The sequence below is a fragment of the Neolamprologus brichardi genome, chromosome 7 (genome assembly GCF_056152115.1).
Source record: "Neolamprologus brichardi isolate AB-2024 chromosome 7, ASM5615211v1, whole genome shotgun sequence".
Classification (NCBI taxonomy): Eukaryota; Metazoa; Chordata; class Actinopteri; order Cichliformes; family Cichlidae; genus Neolamprologus; species Neolamprologus brichardi.
In genome coordinates this window covers 18,909,371-18,924,022 of record NC_142110.1, presented here as the reverse complement: position 1 = coordinate 18,924,022, position 14,652 = coordinate 18,909,371, and the positions used below count along the sequence as shown (strand labels likewise).

General features: G+C 41.7%; 1 protein-coding gene across 6 annotated transcripts in view; it reads right to left on the bottom strand.

Annotated features, from left to right (window-relative positions):
- Positions 1-14,652, bottom strand: part of srpk2 (SRSF protein kinase 2) — a 70,289-nt gene that overhangs the window by 10,964 nt on the left and 44,673 nt on the right. For 4 of the 6 annotated variants that reach the window (XM_087843270.1, XM_087843267.1, XM_087843268.1 and 1 more), the window contains 9 exons: positions 13,716-13,867; positions 11,819-11,927; positions 9,689-9,776; positions 9,152-9,239; positions 8,959-9,065; positions 7,585-7,750; positions 4,757-4,797; positions 2,830-3,148; positions 707-1,627 (listed from right to left, as the gene is read on the bottom strand). In XM_087843270.1, coding sequence (XP_087699396.1) covers positions 707-1,627; positions 2,830-3,148; positions 4,757-4,797; positions 7,585-7,750; positions 8,959-9,065; positions 9,152-9,239; positions 9,689-9,776; positions 11,819-11,927; positions 13,716-13,867 — 1,991 coding nt within the window. The remainder of the gene's footprint in view (positions 1-706; positions 1,628-2,829; positions 3,149-4,756; positions 4,798-7,584; positions 7,751-8,958; positions 9,066-9,151; positions 9,240-9,688; positions 9,777-11,818; positions 11,928-13,715; positions 13,868-14,652) is intronic. The other 2 variants (XM_087843269.1, XM_087843271.1) reach the window with 1 other exon arrangement.

Genomic DNA, 14,652 nt, shown 5'->3' with positions numbered 1-14,652 from the left:
ACACAACAACGGGTAAAACTTTAAAATTAACTCATAGGCAGTTGTTTGATTTGATGGTTGTGTTGTAAGGAGATTGCTTGGCTGGTGTCTCTCTGTGCTGGAGCTATTGGGGAGTCTGATGAACTAAACCAATTCAGCTTAGTTGAGAGCAACTTTGTTGTTGTTCCCAGATGACATGGCCAGAGCTTGTGGAGTACCCCTGACCATCAGTGGTTTAAATAGAAATAAACCATTAATCAGCAATAAAGTCCAACTCATCTGGTCATAATTATCTCAAGAGCCACTTTAATAATGTTTAGTGAGTGTCTTTGTCAGGTCGCACACCTATCGAAGCATTTGGAGCAGTCTAAGAGCAAAGCTTTGTGGCAATTTCCAAGCATCATTGGTCTCTTTTTTGCGGGTGATGCGAGCTAATGTCTCAGTGCTTCACATGACAGAGGTGTGCATGAGTCAATGGGTGAGAGAGATTGGAGTGGACAGTGCACTAGTGGGCGGTGGTCACAGTGTTTTAACCCATCACTCCATCACAAAACAGTTACTGACATTTTTAATTTGATCACATCTGGGATATTAATTTTCATGTTATACCTGCACCGGATGGTTTCTACACCCACTATCATTAAAATCAGTACTATTTTCCAGCCATCGTCGTTTACATGCTCAGTATTAAAGTCTGAGTTTTGAAATTGCTGTAATCCTATCTTACCTTTCGGTGTGTCTCCCGTGCTCGAGGAGGACACGGTGCGACTGCGGTCTGCAGTGGGGCTGTTGGGTGAAGGTCCTGCTTCAATGTCTGCCGTACCGACACAAATGGTGTTTCCCGGCTCGGGATCCAGAGGCAAGTCGGGAAAAATGGGAATTGTACCTAGATGCCGCTCACTGGAGCCATTGGTGAGTCCTGGCTCTCCAAGCTCGCCGTTATACATCTCATAACCAGAGCTCAGAGAGTTGTCCCTGTCTGTGTAGCTGAGCTCAGACTCCACCAGGGGGCAGAGAAGAGGCTCTGGGGTGGGGGAAGGAGGCGGAGGCGTGCCTGGGTTTGGTTTCAGTCCCTCAGAGCCTAACAAAACATGGCCGTTGGTTTTGACCGAATTGGTTTTATTGATGTGGGGTTTGATGGGGGAGGTGTTATCTGTGAGGAGGTCAGTAGTCGTGTCATCATCCTCATCTTCCTCCTCCTCTTCCTCCTCCTCCTCTTCTTCGTCCTCCTCCTCCCCCTCTTGCTTCTTTGAAACCTCTTCTTCCACCACCACCACCACCTCCTGCTCTGTTTTGCTCTCACTCTTTGGCTCCTCTGTCTCTTTATCCTCCTCCTCCTCTTCTTCTTCTTCGTCTTCTTCTTCTTCCTCCTCTTCCTCCTCCTCCTCTTCTTCTTCTGCTACCTTCTCTTCTGTTTCCTCCTCCTCATTCTCATTCTCTGTCCCTTTTAATCCCTCTTCCTCCTCTGCCTCTTCTGGCTCAACCTCTGCTTGTGTTGGATCTCCGCTGCCTTCCTCTGAGGCGGGGGGAATAGGGGCATCTTTTTCAGCGACAGGCGTAAGCTCCTCTTCTTCTTCCTCCGCCTCCTCATCAGGGTCATCATCTGTGATGTGGGTTGCGTCGCTCTGCTCCTGGGGAGGTGCTGCACCTAACATGGAGAAAAAAGGAAAACATTATAGACAGTTGGTGGGCGGGAGGAAGATGTACAGTAAGTGGAATCAGACAAGATGTAGGCAGAGAGAAAAGGAGCATGAAAAGAGAAGAAAGATCGGAGTGAAGGTAGCAAAGCGAGAATACAAGAATGAAAGAGGCGGAAGGTGCAGAGACAGAGGGTGGAGGAGGGAGACGGAGAAAGACGGTTTTCTTTCTTTCTTTTTTTTTCCCTCTCGTGAATCAGCCGAGGCTTCCATACACAGCAGGACTAGCGTGGGTTGAGTGATTGGAGCCAATCCACATCCTATTCATTCACAGACAGACTAAAACCAAAACCATACAAATACTCACACGTGACGCAGATCTGTCAAAGCCAAGATCTGCTCTGGGATAACTCACCTTCTAGCTATTCACAACCTGAATACAGTTTTTTTTTTTTTTAAATTAATTGCTCACTTTTCCTTCAGTGTATTTGATTGGAAACAATAAATGCAACCAGAACGTTGCATTACATCCCCGGGCTGCAGGAAACATTTCCTTTAGCTTAAATGGAGTCCAAATAAGAGACAACTAACAGATTAGGAACAGTTATAGGACGCGGAGAACAATATATGTTCGACTTTCTGCAGCTTGTCTTCAGGCTTCCGATTAACAGTGTTTTATTTTTTGCAACATTCAAACCCGCCTGATAATCAGACTCATTTGCCAATTTGTCTCACTTAAATTGAGACAAAGTGGCAAATTAAGTTCATCTGAAATCTGAAATGCTGGCGATGATTCAGAGCGCCGAAAAACAGGCTGTGAGGAGGCAATGCAGCAGATTCGCTGCAAGTAGCAAACTAATTTACACAGCCTATAAATAGCCTACAGGATCACAGGAAACCACCAAACAAACATTAAGCAGACGTGACAGGGAATGTAAATGAGCCGAAGATGTCGCCAACTGGTATTTGAGTTTTTTTCTGGTGGACCGTAGTCGTGGTAACCTTTTTGAAGGAGGAGCGGGATATAAGAATACATATAAAATGATAATAACAGGTGTATTTATGTAGTTCTTCTATTCCAAACAATTACAGTTATAAATGATCAAAACACCTGAGTCATATCTGACACGCTGAAGCACAACTGATTGATTCACTAATGTCTGAATGTAGTAAAATTGCTTATCTTCACAGTCACTCTGCAGTCCGGACTCACATGTATGATTAGTCAGCCTGATGGGCCTCTCTCCTCCCTCCTCCTCCTCCTCGTCCTCTCCGTCCTCCTCATCGTCGTCGTCATCGTCGCTGTCTCCCAGGGATGTGCTGTGGCCCGGAGGCGGTTGTGGCGGCTGCAGCGGTGAAGGCAGGTTGCAGTCGAGCGTCGCCTTCTCCCCTCCTTCTTTGGCCTTCTCTTCCCTCTTCTCTGCCTCCCTCTCCAGGGCTTCAATCTCCAGCATTCGCCTTTCCAGAAGCTCGGCTTGCCGCTTCTGTTTCTTTTTCAGCTTCTTCTTCTTGTTCTTGGAGATCTTTCCAACCTGAGGGATGAAAAAAGAAAAAGAAAAAAACATAAAAGAGGGAGAGAAAGTCAGTGAAAAGGGAAAACAAAGAAATAAAAAAAGGTTTTGATACTTTTGAGTGTTGTGTTTTAATTTATATGTTATAGATGTTCACTAAACCAAGCATCAGAGCTGCAGTTTTGTGCTTTCCATTTGAAATTTTAATATCCTCTGAGCTTCAACTCTTTAAAGTTCCACTCAGCTTAGACAATAGTTTGACATCTTTCAGTTACATTTTTGCTGTTTAGTTATATATAATTACATTTCTGTTTTTATTTGTTCCAATGTTAGTTTAGCCTTAAATTATAATATCTAAATTATTTATCAGGGGCAGGACTGTGTGACTGGTGAGTGTGTCACACATACACTATATTGCCAAAAGCATTCACTCACCTTTCCAAATTATTGAATTCAGGTGTTTCAATCACTTCCATGTCCACAGGTGTATATAATCAAACAGCTAGGCATGCAGACTGCTTCTACAAACATTTGTGAAAGACTGGGTCGCTCTCAGGACCTCGGGGAATTTCAGTGTGATGTCATGATAGGACACCACCTGTGCAACAAGTCCAGTCGTGAAATGTCCTCACTTCTAAATATTCCACAGTTGGCTGTTAGTGTTATTATAGCAAAGTGGAAATGATTGGGAACAACAGCAACTCAGAGTCAATTACTATAGACCTCCAAACTTCATGTGGCCTTCAGATTAGCTCGAGAACAGAGCACCGAGAGCTTCGTGTATAGGGGTTTCCATGCAATTCAAAGTGCCGAATGCAGTGGTGTAAAGCACGCTGCCACTGGACTCTAGAACAGTGGAGATGGGTTCTCTCCAGTGACGAACCACATTTCTCCATCTAGCGATCAGCAATCTGGGTTTGGTGGTTGCCAGGGGAACGGTACTTGTCTGACTGCATTGTTTGGTGGAGGGGGGATTATGGTGTGGGGCTCTTTTTCAGGAGTTGGGCTCGGCCCCTGAATTCCACTGAAAGGAACTCTTAATGCTTCAGCATACCAAGACATTTTAAACAATTTCATGCTCCCAGCTTTGTGGGAACAGTTTGGGGATGGCCCCTTCCTGTTACCACATGGCCACATGAATACACGGATGGTGTGGAAGAACTTGACTAGCCAACACAAAATGCTGACCACAACCCAACAGAACACCTTTGGAATGAATTAGAGCAGAAAAGATGATCCAGGCCTTCTCGTCCAACATCGTATGACCTGACCTGATGTGCTTCTGGAAGAATGGTCAAAAATTCCCATAAACACACTCCAAGACTTTGTGGAAAACCTGCCCAGAAGAGTTGAAGCGGTTATACCTGCAAAGGTTGGCCCGACATTATATTAAAGCCTATAGATTAAGAATGGGATGTCACTCAAGTTCATATGTCTGTGAAGGCAGCCCAGTAAATACTTTTGGCAATATAGCTTATCCTGCCTTATATGGAACAACAGACTACTAGCTACAGGTAAATAACTCTAAATGAGACAATTAGTGCGTTGCTTTTTAATATTGTGCTGTGCGTGTGTGTGTGTGTGTGTGTGTGTGTGTGTGTGTGTGTGTGTGTCCCATTTCATACTCACATCTGTTGTACTCACCGGTTTGAGCTGGGGGGCTGTGCTAACTGATAAAACAGAAAGCAAAAAATAGCAATCAGACACTTTCAAGCATCACTGTCATCAGTCCGTCACACAACCGACAGAGGTTTAAGAGTTAAGAGAGCAAATCATGCATGTCGCCGCATGCTCATTTAAAAACCTGAAACACTCAGAAACAAGTAAATCTTGTTATCAAATCGAGAAAAATTACTTTCCACGCTCTTCCTGTATTGATAATGTTTAAGTTTTATTCTTTTTTAATGCCTTCTTCTTCAATTATTCAGTTATTATTAAGTCCTATCTTAGCAGCTATGCTGAGCTGCTAATTGAAGTTAGCTTATCATAACGCAAGCAGTGTTGGCATTTGTGTCCTCCATAGCTTCAGTCATAAATAAATAAAATAAATTTCTTCTCATATGAAGCAGAAATAGATGAAATTTCACTATAAAACACATGTCTACACTTATTCCTACACTTATGTTAACGTCAATTTAAAAAAAATGATGTACTGCTTATCTTGAATCAGAGACAGCGTGTGTTACTATGAGCACTTGCTCTTGTTTTGACAGTTGATGGTTTTGTGCCTGACATCACGCGTGTAGAAATCTAAGCAGTAAAACTTGTTACCCCGAGGCTCAAAAAGACTGTTGGCTGATGCAAGCAATTGACAGTTCACAGGGGGTTCACCAAGGGGACAGGGTTCATGTGGAGTTCATCAGGAATAATTTTGAGAACTTTTAGGGATTTTTTTTTAAAGGGGAAGAACTTTTTGACAAGAGATGGGTAAAAATAAAAGCAACAAATGTCTCTGTAAAGGTAAGCAGGTGAGAAGAAACTCAAGGCTTCGACACTTCTTGTACGAGTACGTCAACATTAAACATAAGAGAAATCTGTAATAACAAAGAAGTAAGAAGTGTAAATGAATACAGTAAACAAACAGACCTCACTCATGCTATTTCTGATAGGAGGTAAAAATATATCTTCTATATATCTTCTAAATAGTCTCTTCTTAATTTTCGTATAAAATAACCGATCATTTGGAAACAAACTTAAGTATAACACAGTGCAGTTATTTTTTTAGAATTACCTGAATTTGATTTTTTGCTTAAAATTGACACCACTGTCACGTTAATACAGTGTAGCTACAGTCATGTAGGAAACCCCAAGTACACATTAGAAAAGGATAAGTACCTGCCCAGTGCTGCAAATCAAATGCACTTGATTAACTGATCACTTACAAGTGTGAGCATCCGTCTATAAAAACAGGAGGTTTGGCAGTTTTCTGTTGTGGAGCATTCAGGGTTCTGTTAACATATTACATCCAAAAATTCACCACAAGGTCAGACCATGCAATGCTCATAGAAACTGCAATAAACTCAACGAGCTACAACTTAGAGTCTGCAGATCTCAGTTAGCATGGTAAATGTCAAAGTGCATGATAGTACCAACAGAAAAACACTGACCAAGTATTGCTTGTTTGTAAGAGTTGCCATGAGACGTTGTGTTCCCTTTAAAAAGAACATGCCAACACAGCTTACGTTTGCAAAGTTGCATCTGAACAAACCAGAAGACTTCTGGAACAATATCCTTTAGATAGACAAGACAAAAATGGAGTGGTTTGGCCACGTTTGGTGAAAACCAAACACAGCATATCGACACAATCACCTCACACCAGCTGTCAAGCACGGTGGTGGAGGGGTGGTGATTTGTGCTTGTTCTGCAACTATATAACCTTGGAACCTTTCAGTCACTGAGTCCACCATGAACTCCGTCAAAGTATTCTAGATTCGAATGGGAGGCTGACACCTAAAGCTTGACCCAAATTGGGTCACACAACAGGACAATGGCTCTAATTTAGGCCCGAACTTATTAACAGTGCGCACACAAACATTTCACACAGACCTGATTCTAAACCTTTTTATACTTAAGGCACAGTAAGTGTCTCAAGGGAAGCAAAGCTCCATCATCCTATGAATTCTCATTATCTTGATCTTTCCTTTTTATTTTAATTTTTTTACACTTTCAAAAGTTGGCCTTTTTCTGTCTTCCTCCATGGAAACTATTTACTTTCTCCTTCACTGTTGCATTAGCAATCTTATCTCTAACAACATCGTCACTGCTCTCTCCACTTCACCTCAAGGTAAACGTGTTTCCTTATATAGAGAAATAAGGATCTGACTGTATTCAGATAGCATGCAGATTGAAAGCAGCAAGCACAAACACTGATTCAGGATGCATGGCAGTAAGAAGATCATTTTCCAGTGTGCATGTGTTGTAAATCGGATGGCAGTTTTGCATGTGAACAAATTTTTTGTAGCAAATACGTTTCCATGCATATATTATAAATATGTATAAATACATATATGAATCATAACAAACAGAGCAGCAAATGTACAACAGAAAGCCTGAAAAAGAATCAAGGTGCTGACGTATCAACAGCTGATATTATTTATTTCCACATTATCAGTATTATGATTTTAAATGACAATGAAAAACTAAAGAAGTGATGGAAGAAACTCCCTCCAACCATGTTATGAGTGCTGACATGGGATAGCTGCGACAGGGCACTCTGCAACTTTCCTATAGGCAACACACGTCTTGCGAACGCTACAAACACAACACCTGGCTGAGTCGGGCACAGCGTAAATAAGTAAAGAAGTACACACAACAAAAAATATGGGCCAATGTAACTTAAATACCAGATTTTAAGATGACCAAATATTGTTAATGATATCTTACTCACAGCAGTAAAGGTCCCTTTAAATAACCCTTTCTCTGAAAATACATGTGGGGGGAATGAAACGTATCGCTACCTGCTGATCCAGATGGCGGTGGAGCTCCAGCTTTCTGCCATTCAGTTGCTTCCATGGCCATACGCCTAACAAAGACGTCATCTACACACATCAGGATGTTCTCCGGCTTTATGTCTGTGTGGATGATTTTACACTTCGTGTGGAGGTAGTCCAAGCCCTGCAGGACCTGCAGACACATCAGATAGACAGACATTTGTATGCTTCCGCCAACCAGTGAGATTTGGTGACTTTATCCTTTTACCATAAGTCGTAATTAGCATGTGAACAATTAGTTGTGACCAAAACATGAGGTGCGTTAGCTTGACTTTTCTCCTTTTACCACCTACATCAATTTTTGTCTTCCTTGAATCAAAAACATATGAGAACTAAATCTTCAGAGACTCTTTCAAGGTGTTTGCGATATCCTGGAACGAGAAGGATCGGCACATATAACGAAGCAACTAGCAACCTTTAACCATAATGCCTTTAGCCATGGTTGTTTAGCACAGAGGCATGAAATCATGTTCATTCTTCTTGTTTAAGCATGAATTCACAAAAAATGCAAACATGCCTCTTTTCAGATCTCCTTCTGTGTCTCTCTCCCTTTCATTCACTCTTTCTATTAGTCAGCTCAACTATTCTTTAGACGCTTTCCATTCTCCGAGGGCGGCGAGGACAGAAACTGTTGATGTTTTCTTGTGTTTCTTTCATTTGTTTCTGTCTTGAGGCTTTGAAACTGAAGTGAAGGACAGTCTCATTCAATTTCTACTCATCTCCAGCTCAGCTTACAAGAGGCTGGCAGCAACTGAAACGCTCAGCTGATCAGCTGGTTTGTCATCCCGCTTCTCAGAGTGGCGGCGGTATTAACGTTTGAAGTGAACATTAGCACTGCTTTTCTATCTACCATCTTCAATCCTCATTAGTCAACATATGACAGGCCGGGACACAGAAACTAAATTAGTTAGAAAATGATGTTAACCTGCACCACCAAATGAATTATGGCGAGAACACATGTAAAGTCTCCGTATTACAATACACATACAAAACTGTGCAAACGTCTCATTTCTTTACATATCACTCAAGATCACTTAAAAAAAATACCAAAAGATCAGCTGGCTCATTGGAAGCAAGATCTAAGAAATAGAGGTGGTTGAGAAGATCATCTCAACCAATGGGTATTAACTTCACACCTGCAGTAACAGCTGTTGGAGAAACAAGGATTGATTGGGTTACTTTTGCAAATGCTGGACTGCAGTGTTGGTGCTAAATTTACCCCAATTTTATAAAATATTCAGTCATTTCATTATGCTCTTAAATAAAATTTGTTATTTGTGTGTGTGTGTGTGTGTGTGTGTGTGTGTGTGTGTGTGTGTGTGTGTGTGTGTGTGTCCTCACCTGTCTGATAATACTCTTGACACACGGCAACGGGAGACCTTGGTAGTTGGATTTAATAATCCATTTCAGCAGGTGATGACCCAGCACTTCAAACACCATACAAACGTCTGCAACTGGGAGTTAAGGACTCACATCATCACATCTCTGTCCTTTCCGCATATCCAAACATGCACACGCACACTGATTAGGATACGTATGCCGTTGACTCCTGAAATCTTGAAGTCATCTATCAGCTGTACCACCATATCCTTATTGGGATCGCTGGGGTCACTCTCTCTCACCTGCCGGACAAGACGGATAATGAGATATGGTAAACATGTCAGGAGGGACAAAAAGAGGATGACCCTGACAATAGGAGGATGAAGAGAGAAGAAAAACAAAGGAAAAAGGCCTGGAAGATAGGAAAGAAGGAAAAATAGTCGAGCACGAGCAAATGTGAACAGAGGAAAGAAAAAAGACAGGAAAGATGGATGTGGAAGATAAAGCTGCTGAACACCAGATTATAAGAGGCCTGACTTCTTCACCTATCATGCAAGACAACTTGTAAGTGTATATTTAAAGTCAAAGGAAAGAATGGAAGGGTGACATAAGGACAGGAGCTAAGAGGAAAAATGGCAATGGATGCAAAAATCGCTGAGAGTTATAATAAGAAGCAAGAACAGACGGAAAGACAAAATTAAGACGAGAAAATCCAAAAAAAGCGAAAATGTCAAATTAATCAGATTCTCACACATCGCAGCAGTTTGATCTCATCCAGGGCCGTCTCTGTGTAATGCTGAGCGCTCTTCACCACCTTCATCGCCACAAAGTTCTTCACTCTGTAATGCCACACGCACACACGCATCATTTTTATTTTATAGTGACTCACACGCTAACAGGTTGTTGAAGCCAGCAAAGCTGATTAATGCCACCCCGCGAGAGAGATGAAAATAGGAATCACCGACTGAACCAAGTATTAACGAGCAACGTCAGCCTAGGCTTTGCTGGTTGTCATTCACACTACCCACACTGCCACTGGAAATGCATATGTATGAGCTGTGTGGCATTTAATTAACATTAAACAATCTTAACATTGGGAAATAGCACAACACTGACACGCCTCTTTGTCTTCCTCACGGCCCACATTTAAACTCTTTGTAATCAGGTTATCATGCTGAATATATTCAGTTATTACCATCTAACCCTGTTCTGTTACATTATTTCAGAACATTTGGCGTCTATTGCTTCATTTAGCTATTTTTCAAAGAAATCAATATTTGCTAGCTGTAGACTGAAGTGAGTAAATTCTTTGTGCTTTGAACTGGACACAAACTTCAGATTTCACTTCACATTAATGGTAGCATGTTTCAATATGAGCAGATGAAAAGTGCAATTGAGAGTGCAAGAGTGCATTTCTCACCTACGCCTATACTGCTCTCATAAAAACTGCTAAATGTTGATCTGACATTCATTGTGCATTTACACGATGCACTATAGAGATTGCACAGGCCCATTAAAGAGGAGCGCTGCGCTACAATGTTATCCTATGCCTTCTGTTTCCTGAACTATGGAAACAATTCCTGGAGAAAGGACGAAACAAAAACACTGAAAGAAAAGAAGAGAAAACATGCACTTCAGAAGCCACGAGTCAGCGATCTAAAGAGAACAGAGAAACGCATCTCGTCAGGCAACAGCATGCATTCATATATTCAGTGAAAAATTCAGTGGAAAAGCAACAATTCGTAAAAAGAGAATGAGTGGTGAGTAATGCACATCTAAGACTGAGAGATGGGGGAAAAAAGAGGTTTATTCCTCTGATATTGATTCGTGTGTGGATTGCTGTATGTTTCAAAACATGTATTGTGCCGTTTATGACACATTGATGGCCTCAGCCACTCCAGCTCTGTCCTAGCCAGTCCCCTAGAGTAGAGGACCAGAGGAGGTGGGTAAGAGGAGGACGTTAGCCAAGCTAATCTCCATTGCGGGCAACACCCGCTCCCCCTCCATGTGACTGTAGAGGCCCTGAGCAGCTCCTTCAGCAGTACACTGTTACAGCCACCATGTAGGACGGAGCGCTATTGAGGTCCATCATCTCGACACAATTCACGCTGTAAAATATGCACACATGATAAACACCTATTTCATTCCCACTGGATTTTGTGTATATATAAAAACATCTTTTTTTATATTTTTCTTAGTGGAAAAAGTGGAAAAGTTTATCATGGTTAACTCAAACTAAACTAAAAAAGACAAAAAACAATTTCAAAATACAAAACTATAATAACTTCGATGTGGGATTAATAAAGTTTATACATATCTCTTCAAAGTGACATACAGTGAAAGGTCAGTATTTGTTGGGGACCGTCCCTACAGTAACCCAACTCGCTAGCTTATGACCACCATTAGTGTAATTAACACTGGTGAATAAATTAGTTGGTGTGTATGTGCGCGAATCACTGAAAGGTGACACTGGGCTGATGATACCGTTAACCATCCACCTCGGTTGCCTTGTGAACACACAAACAACATCACAGTGTAAATAGATGGCTTTGATGCCAGCACAGGGTGGTGTTGCTTGCAGCTGCCATTGTGGTGACGTGCCAAATGTGGTCAAAAAAGGGCATATGCAGTGCAGACGGCTTATGTGAGGCAAGAGGATGAGAACAAGCGTTGCTGTGCACGGGTGTGAACGAGAGGTTAGGAGTATACGAGCGCTCTTTTTTTTCCTAGATCAAGTGTTGTGGTTGATGTGTGTGTGGTTAGTATGTGTGTGTGTGTGTGTGTGTGTGTGTGTGTGTGTGTGTTTGTGCGTGCACACGAGAGAAACATGAAGCAGAATCTGAAAGCCTTTGCTGTATATAAACATTAAGGTGTGACTCACTGGATGTCCCAGCATAGCCATACGGTGGAGAAGTGGCCCCACCCCAACTTCCTGATCACATGGTACCTCCCGTTGAACAAATCCCCAATCTTCACCGGATGGTACCCTCCTGAGAGAGAAAGGGGAAGGAGAACATGAAGGTTACAGTCGATAACCCTGCCATGACATGAAATCCATTAGCGAGTAAGAGGTGGAGGTAGGCCAGCAGGTGCATAGAGGGAGGAAGGGTCAGACAGCTGATTTCGCACATGAACTCTGCAAAGTTGATGAAGTTTGAACACCATCTGAAGCTGCCCTTTCTCAAATGTGGCACACGACAAGAGATGTCGCACACATTCTCACCTGGAGAAACTCCAAGTTTATGCAAGAGGAAAGAGCGTGCAGGAGGCTGTTCAGCTCTAGATTCTCACCTCTTCTATTCTCACATGGGCCGAGGGAGAAGAGAAGGTTTGGAGCTTTTTGAAATAGCAAAGCAGCAGGAAAGCACAGCAAAGCACATTTTACAGCCAGATGGGATCTATTTTTGACTATATATGTATATTTGATTAGATTATTCTGTTTTCTCTCTGTATCATGGATATATGTTTTGTTTTTTACAGTCTATTTAACATTGTGTGCACGTGCCCAGGGACTGCTGATATAAATATCTAGCTGCTAAACCCGGTAAAAGGTATATTTACTCCTATGAGATCAACCTTTTTTGTGCATGGTCCCTGAAAAGTAAAGAAAATGAACTAAAGCTAAACGAAGCTATACACAAATACACAATAAAGAGACAAATGAAAAACTTGACTTTAAATCTATAAAATTAGAACATTTGTCTTGACTTAAATCAATTTTTGCCAGGTAAAGCTTGCTAAGGCAAACCCAGTCTAACACAAGCTGGAATAAATCCTTCAGTTTTTGCTTAAAGTGTTGTTCAGCTTTGCTTTCCTTAAATGCACTTTATGGGTCTGGTTGTACTGCATTATGCGGCAAGGTGTTTCTGAAGGCTATAATAATGTATTGCAGGATTGTCATATTAATTCATTTAGTAAGGTGTACCTAATGTCATGGCAAATGAGTGTAACCAATTCCTCAAGTCATTACTGAGTCAGTTGAATTAAAGCGCTTAATATTTGCTGGTTCCAGCTTCTAGTGCTTCAACAGTGTTACTCACCAAAGCATTCCTAAGCAACGCTACCTCACAGCTTTTCTTGAGTCATTAGGTTTCAGGTCAGCCTTGACATTTTCAATGAAACTAAACATTTCTTATAAACACAAAGTGCTGTATTCACTTTTCCTAAACGGGTTAAAAAGTGCACCGAGTGCTTTAAAAGTCCTTTAAAAGGTTCAGACTTAAAATTGAAAAGAAGCCAAACAACATAAACGAGATGTGATCTTTCCTCTTTTCTTTTGGTCTTTCAACTCACTGAAGTGAGATCTGACGCTTCGACTGTGCTTCTTCCAAAACACTTTCTAAACACAGTGAAAGAAGCCATCTGGGAAAAAAGGAGAAGAGTTTCACTTGAAGTGATGTTCATGGTATGTGATCGAAACAAGTTTAAGGTGTACTGATTAAAGTGAAATACAATTTTACAGAGTGATGCACCATTTTGAAACGTGGCTGCGTTATAATTAATGCTTTGAATGTTGTAAAGCTGCCTTTGTCCTCCTGAGCTGTGGCAAGAAACTCGGTTCATCTCTGACATTTCGGTAAAAGCCGAGCAATTCTGAATTGGCTGTTATAATGTCTGCAAACATGAACTGCTAATCCCATCAGGATGGAACTCTAAGGTAGGAAGACGAGCAAATACAGACAGAAACGGGGAGAAGAGACGGTGTGGGCCAGGGAGGCCAGCGCAGAGCTCCGTAAGACAGAAGTGTGGGCTGGGACAGACGTGCGCATGTGACTGACCTTTGCAGTAGTCCGCGGGGTCCTCCTGCTCCTCATCGTCGGAGCCCAGGATCTCCTCCTCCGGCTCTGGGGGCCCAGCCGGCTCAGGGGGAGGTGGAGGGGGCGGCGGGGGAGGAGGAGCAGTCACCGGGGCTTTCTGCTGGGTGTCAGGCCTGTGAACACAACAGTGACACCAACGTTGGAAAGCTTTTCACCACAAATCTGCCTTTCGTCTAAACATTTAACTTTTTAATATTTTTTAAGCTATGAATCACAGTGAGCACTACAGTGGCCTGAATGTTAAGTGCAGATGACTAATAGTAGAATAATAACTTGTGACATTATCATACATATAAAATGTCAGCCCCGGAAGTGTTGCTGATTGGCATCGGCACCGAGTTCATGAAAGCTTTTAGATTTGATGTAACGAACAAACTGTGCCAGACGGGACGTGACGCCGCGTGACGTGTTGCGCGTCTGCTTTTGGAATAAATAAAAACCAATGACAGCGAGCATGAACATAAAAAATCAGCATTGCACAACATTTAAAGAGTAAGTCTACTGTCTGTAGCATGTGAGAAGCAATATCAGGCAATCATGTTCCAGCAAAAACAATCAAATGATATACAGTAAAGCATTTTCTGCATCACAAGCCCCTTATTTACTTTTAATACAGTTTAAAAAAATGTCTCAAAGTCCTGTGCAGCAAAGAGGTCAAAACAAACTGCAAGTAATTTTAATGACGCGACAATTATTATTACCTCTGTAATTTAGTTTCAGTTTCAAACACAATGAACTAAAAAAAAAACAACAACCTTAAACTATAAAATCTTAACTTGTATTCATATATATAATTATTTACTCATTTACATTGATTATAATGAAAAAATACTCTTAAACTGTAAACAACTGTGGAATCAATGATGACTAAACACACGAATAAATATATATACACATT